At 35.8% G+C, this 7,109-nt stretch overlaps 1 protein-coding gene across 1 annotated transcript; it reads left to right on the plus strand.

The window, feature by feature from the left end:
* Positions 1-4,716: 4,716 nt before the first annotated feature.
* Positions 4,717-5,352, plus strand: LOC146886810 (protein FAR1-RELATED SEQUENCE 5-like). Its single transcript, XM_085671882.1, has one exon. It carries the CDS (start codon positions 4,717-4,719, stop codon positions 5,350-5,352), a length of 636 nt encoding a protein of 211 aa, XP_085528008.1.
* Positions 5,353-7,109: the final 1,757 nt, after the last annotated feature.

Genomic DNA, 7,109 nt, shown 5'->3' on the forward strand with positions numbered 1-7,109 from the left:
ATATAGAAATGGTATATGACTACATTTTAAAACATATTAAAGAGCTTTGTTTAGAGGATTTTGGTAAGCTTTATGTTTTGTTAGCAATTTCTAAGTTTTTGTTACCCAATTGTAGTGGAACCGTTTTTTCTATTTTGTTTAAAATTTTTTATGACCTTGGTAGTATTGGGAAATTTAATTGGGGTCGATTGGTGTATGAGTATTTGGTTGGCAGTATTTGTGAAGCTAAATTGTTCTTGAAGGAGAAATAAAGTACCAAACACTTCCATGTAGCTGGATGTGTTTATTTGTTACAGGTAGTGTATGTTAAATTAATTTCAAACTCATTTGATGACTTTAAAATATTTTGTTATGAGTTTTGACTGATTTTGATTACAATTGTGGCAGTTATGGTCTTTTGACCATTTTTTGATTTTGAATTTAAAGGATTGTCAGCGCACGACCAAGTTTCCCAGAATCTTACATTAGATGGAAATGAAAGCAGGGGACAATGTAATTAAAAGGAGTTTGACAAATAACACTGTAAGTTAGGGGTTTTTTTTTACAATTTTTTTTTGAAATGTGTCATCTATACCTATTGATGGTTGTTGTGAATTGTTGCAGATGTTGCTACCTTTGCAGAAGAGTTGACCAATTCCTTCGTTAAAGAAGGTTTTGAGGTATATGGACGTCGAAATAAGGGTAGTAAAATAGTTGACTTAATTAAAGCTCTTGAACATCAAGAAAGTGTGCTAGGGGAATTGCAAAAAGAACATTTAGACTTGAATGCAATGATGATTGAGAGGAAGAAACAATGCTAGCAGCACGAGGGCAAACTGAAGTTTTCTGAGTTGGGTGAATCAAGTGTTGGTGATTTGCATACACCTAATTCCAACCACCTCAAGGGCTTTATTGAATTTGGCGATTCTGGTGAGAGGGGTCATGTCAAAGAAGTACATTTTCCAAATGAGGAAGCACAAGAATCCAAACAGAGCAACATGTATGTGCAACAAAGGGATGGTCCTCGGATGCGTGTCAAGAGTTTTGCAATAAGAACTCCTTTTGCAACATATAGTAGGAGGAAGCGCCATAAGTAGTTGATTTAGAAAATTTATGTTTGTTGTAGTTAGGATTTATATTGCTAACTTTGGTATTTTTTATGTTTAGACTTTGTGGAAGTGATTTATGACAATTTTTTTGTTTGGCTTACTAATTGATTTATGAAATTCTGAGTGGTTTATGTGAAGTTATAGTTGAATGTTGTTCATCCTAATTTTCATTGAGTGCAAATAAAGTTTATAGTAGGTGAACAGTTAATATGTATGTGGTCAGAAATTTAGTAATATTGGTTACCACACAAATCGCAAATAAGTAATTGTGTGCAAGATGTTGTTCACAAGTCAACACTTAATATATGATTGATCTACATTTAAAAATCTGAGAGTTATCATATCTTTCATGTTTTACCAATTATAACACACCTATTTAATATATAATATGTGATGTAGAACTTGCTAACCAAATAGCCCATACCAAAATTGATGTTCTTCAGAAAAGTTTACTCTAATCTCATACTAGATTTTTTTTACATGTGCAATTTTTTTGGACCAGGTCACTACTTAATAGTTCTTGAGTCATCATATAATTTGAATACAGATAAGAAGAATATCATGTCAGAGTTGTAGATGAATTATCCCATAAGAAGTTTGTTGATGTTCAATATGTTTCATATACGCAATTAAGGTGTTATGTTTCATTAAGTATGGACTACTTATTGACACATTTACCCAAATACCTTAGATTATGAGTGTGAACAAAATGGTCATTATTTAAAATTATCAGAGTTATGATGTTTTTCCTTTTTTATCAATTATCACACACCTAGTTTGGTAAGGTTTTTATTCGTAGAATATATGTTAGTAGAGACCACGAATTTGGAAGGTATGCAAAATGTTTAGTGTAGGCCAACACTTAATACTTAATTGATAAACATTTATTATTGTGAGTGTTGGCATGTATGTTATGTTCCACTTGTACCACAATTTTCCCACTTAATACTTAATACATTATATTTTATTCAATTTATGTGATTGACTGTAAGTGGGGTTCATACTAAAACATTTTTCATACATTAAAAATTTTGAAGGTGTGCAAAATCTTTATCGGTGGTCAACAGTTAATAGTACATAGATAATCATATAATATTTCTTGAGTTGAAATCAATGCACTGTAAGAGGTGTGGACTAAGATCACCAACGTTTGTTGTTGAACTGACAGTGAATTACATGGATACCAAAGTGCATAAAATAAGTTTAATATCATACATCTAGTAGATCCTTCCAAACACGTAATGTCATGAAAATTAAAATTAACAACAGAAACACAAATTAAAAATAAATAGGATAAAAATTGAAGACATTAAACAGTCATGAATTACGTTAGTGATATATTATCCATAACAGAAGATTGAACTTTGGAGTTCTCTCCAACCTCAAAACATGGAATATTGGTGGATGAAGGAACCATCCTCTGTAGTATATCCTCCACATTAGCAATGTTAGTAGGCTGCACGTTGGGCTGCAAATTGGGTTCCATATTTGTGTTGTCATTTGCGTTCGGATTGAAATTTATACTGTCATCACTAGTGCAGTAAGGGCTTTTGGCCCTGGTTGTTTTTTATATTCTGCCCCGGTTCCAGAACCGAGGCATATTGGGGTGAGGCAAAAAAGGGTTGTTTTTGGCCTCAGGTGTCAACCGAAGCCATAGGGGGTACTTTTCTGCCTCGGTTTCCTGGGACCCGAAGCCATAGGGGTACTTCGCTCGCACCACCATTAGCACTGTTGCGCTCGTCCTCGCCACCAAGATCGTCGGCAAACGCTATCACGGCCAGACCTTCACCAGCACTGAACGAGCAACTCACCGCGACGCTTAAACCCATGCTACCATTGCATGGTCTGAATGCAACAACGACAAACCACCATGAACCAGTAGAGCCAAGAGATCTAGAGATCCAGCACCTCCACCGCCGTTCGAAGCATAACTTCAAGCCACTGTTGGGGGCAACCCTACCACTGTGCTACCATCACCACCGCAGACAAAGGAAGAGAGTGACCACCAAATCACGCCTTTGTCGTGAGCCGCGAGCATGCCTCCTTTGCCAATGACGAACCAAACACCACCGCATGAGAAAACGAAGACGAGAATGCCTCCACCGCGCGCAAAGTTTTCGCTCAGGGACGAAGGTGAACAATGCGAAGTCGCAAATTTGGGAACCTAAATAGGGCATATGGCCTCGGTTCTATTAATAACCGAGACCTAAAGTCCCTTTATGGCCTCGGTCAATAAAGACCCGAAGCCAAATGTGGCGGCGCAGGTGACATTTTTGAAATTAGGGTTACTGGCTGACTTATAGGCCTCAGTTCTTTTTTAACCGAGGCCAAAAACCTCTTCATATTGCCTCGGTTCAATTAATAACCAAGGCCTAAAGTCCTTTTATGGCCTCGGTCAATAAAGACCCGAAGCCAAATGTGGCGGCGCAGGTGACATTTTTGAAATTAGGGTTACTGGCTGACTTATAGGCCTCAGTTCTTTTTTAACCGAGGCCAAAAACCTCTTCATATTGCCTCGGTTCAGAAACACCCGAAGCCAAAAGTGCTGACGCTGATGACATTTTTGAAATTTTGGTTACTGGGCTGCCTTATAGGCTTCGGTTCTTTTGCAACTGAGGCCTAAAACCTCTTACTGCACCGGTTTTGCATTCATCCGAGGCAATATAGTTGGACGAAATTGCAAAAATGCCACCGCCTCCTTATAGGCTTCGGTTCTGCTATAACCGAGGCCTATAAGGCGAAGTAAAATGTCAAATCTGCACTAGTGCATGGGCATTGGCTTCCACGTTTTGTTTGACAACATAGTTAAGTCGCACCACAAGCATAGAAGTTTTAACTTCTTCTTTAGTTGGGGATGACTTATGTCATACTTGAAAACCTATTAATATCATAAATTATTATATTGTGTGACTTGAAGACATGCTATGAAATAAAGAAAACATATATTTGTTTCAAGATTAGTTATTTGTCATAACAATGATATTTTAACATAGATAATGACCAAGGTGGTGTGCGATAATTGAAGAATGCACCTACATATGTTTAGTTCAAGTAGAAGGATTGGTAACATCAGCAAACTTTTATAGACTTTAAAACATAACCCCAAATGACCAATATGCCCTTCAATTGCTTTTTCAACACGACAAATTTAAAGCTTTCTCATTTTGCTTTCTTTGAAAGAGTGTGCCCTGTTACATTGCTTCTCACCCATCACACAAAGAGATCATTAAATGGCTTTTACTTCGTCCAACCTCCTTCTTCAAAAGAAATTTGGTTTGAATGCAAGAGAAACCAACCATAGCAAAATGCAATAAATGTTGAACCTAACATTTCGCACCTGCACAAAGAAGTTTCGTATAAACCTGTCCGACGAATCGAGGTAAGTACTGTTTGAAGGTGAATACATAACTAGAAAACCTAAAACTCAATATATATTTTTTCATTGTCAAAAAATGAATGCATTTAATATTTTCTATAGTAAGGTCATGTGGTATGGTTTTCAAAGGAAACTTACTAAAATGACCATAAAACGTAACTTTGTCCTACTCTGTATGTTGCTGCATTAGAAATTAGATGAGTATGTGTTAATTTTTTTTGAACCTAAGGGAGTTGTATGGATTACTTGTAGATGGATTACTTACAAGAAAACAACGCAATAGTTTTGGAGGACATCAATTTATTAGAAGAAGATACAGATAGTGGAACTATCTTCCACGAGGAAGGCATTCATAAGGAAGACAACGAAAAGCACTCTGAGGATGTCGTTTCTCCGTGTGTTGGAATGTATTTTGATAGTGTTAACGACGTCAAGAAATTTTACAAAGAATATGCTATTAGAAGTGGTTTCGGGACAAGAATCAAAACTTCGAGAAAAGACGATGACAATCATTTATGTTACTTCAAATTAGTGTGTTCGCGAGAGGGAAAGTGTGTGTCCTCCATACCACCTGAAATGAAGACACTACCGACACAAAGAAAACAATGTCATGTGTGCATTATTGTGGTTAGAAAAGAAGATAAATGGATGATTAGCAGTGTGGTCTATGAACACAATCATGACGTAAGTCCTTCCAAGTCCAGACTAATTCGTGGGAATAGGAAGTTGAATATGCAAGCCAAAAGAACCCTTGACATAAATGACGAAGCGGATGTGCGTATTCATAAGAGCTTTCATTCTTTGGTGTGTGATGCAGGGGGTTTGAGAACTTACATTTTGTCGAAAGAGACGCAAGAAACTATATTGGTCAACAACGACGCGCTTTAGGGAAGGAAGGTGACGGACATGCTTTATTAAACCACTTTTCCAGTATGAGGGAGTTGAACAAAGACCTTTTTTTTGAAATTGATGTTAATGCAGATAATCACATAACCAATATATTTTGGGCAGATGGAAGGAGTCGGGCTGCATATGCAGATTTTGGTGACATTGTGTCCTTCGACACCACATGCTTAAATAATAAGTACGATATGTCTTTTGCACCATTTGTGGGTGTTAATCATCATGGTCAATCAATCATATTAGGGTGTGGGCTTTTATGTGCTGAAGACACTTGTACATTTGTGTGGCTATTTCGAAGTTGGTTGCGATGCATGGGAAATAAAGCCCCTTAAGTAATTGTCACTGATCAATGCAAGGCCATGCAAAATGCCATTGAAATTGTCTTCCCCAACACACGACAGTGTTGGTGCCTTTGGCACATCATGAAAAAACTACCAGAAAAATTGGTGGGACATACCAAATACAAGGAAATCAAGCATGGTGTAAAACAATTGGTATATAAGTCAGATAATGCCGAAGATTTGGAGAATGGGTGGGCAAAATTCATTGAAAAGTATGATCTACAACTTAATGAATGTCTTTACACTCTTTACGAAGAAAGATGTCGATGGGTTCCTTGTTATTTGAAATCTAATTTCTGGGCAGGCATGTCCGCAAACCCTAAGCCTTTCAAGGTTTAGTCGCGAGAGAGATTCCGCCACACTGTGCTATCTTCTGTGCTCAACGTCTTTTGCTATCTTCCTTCGCCAGATGAACCACTCCAAAAACAATTGTCATTGCCAGTGAGAAGAGAAACTACGAGTGCATGGAGAGAAGGGGATGAGAAGAGAAACGACGAGTGAGTGCGCGGGAGAAAAGAGAAATTGTTCAAATTTTCGAGTAAAAAACCCTTCGTGAGACGAACCACTCCTTGCCAGTTAGAAGACAAACTACGACTGTGCGGAGAGAAGGGGGTGAGAAGAGAAACTTCAAGTGAGTGCGCAGGAGAAAAGAGAAACGGTTCAAATCCTCGAGTAAATGCCACGTCTACATCTAAAATGGTTTTATAAAATAAATTTTAATTAAAAAAATAAAAGCCACCTATGCATGTCATCTCATGGAGTCAAAAAAGGGGTCAGAATATGGAGTCAGTTTATCATTTTCCTTAAAAGAATGTATATTAGTTTTATAATTATTTTATTTACTATTTTCTTAATTAAGTAAATTTATTAAATGTTATTTTGTATTTGTACGATTCAGAGTGGTGTTACTAATATTATTTCAGAGACAAATCTAAACACATCTAAATTTGTTTCTTTCTTTTTAACCAAAAAAAAAAACAATTACAAGTAAAAAATTCTCTTATAACACTTCTTAATTAAAGATTTATTTATTTATTTTAACAAATTCACTAATAAAAAGACTCATTTGTTATTTCAAAGAATCAATGAGAGTAGAATTTGATAAATCAATAGTTTTTAACATGAAATATCTCTTTTGAATTATAATATTTACTGTTTTCTTCTCTATTTTTTTTTATTTACATTTCATCTTTACTGCTATGTTGATTATTTTAATTCATATTTTCAAATTTCTCTTTGAGTTTATTAACTTATTGTTTTTATGAAAATCAATGTGGCTTTTAATACTTTTGTAATACATTTTGTCTTCAACAAATTAATGGATATAGTAATTATTAACTTATTGTTTTTATGAAACTTTTGTAATACATTATTTCTCTATATAATGAAATATTCTGTTTA

Source organism: Vigna unguiculata, chromosome 4 (genome assembly GCF_037176805.1).
Source record: "Vigna unguiculata cultivar grain cowpea cultivar isolate G323 ecotype 2 chromosome 4, ASM3717680v1, whole genome shotgun sequence".
Lineage (NCBI taxonomy): Eukaryota > Viridiplantae > Streptophyta > Magnoliopsida > Fabales > Fabaceae > Vigna > Vigna unguiculata.

Bases quoted from the DNA above. Each gene is read 5' to 3' on its own strand.
- LOC146886810 (XM_085671882.1), top strand. From the start codon at position 4,717: ATGGATTACTTACAAGAAAACAACGCAATAGTTTTGGAGGACATCAAT.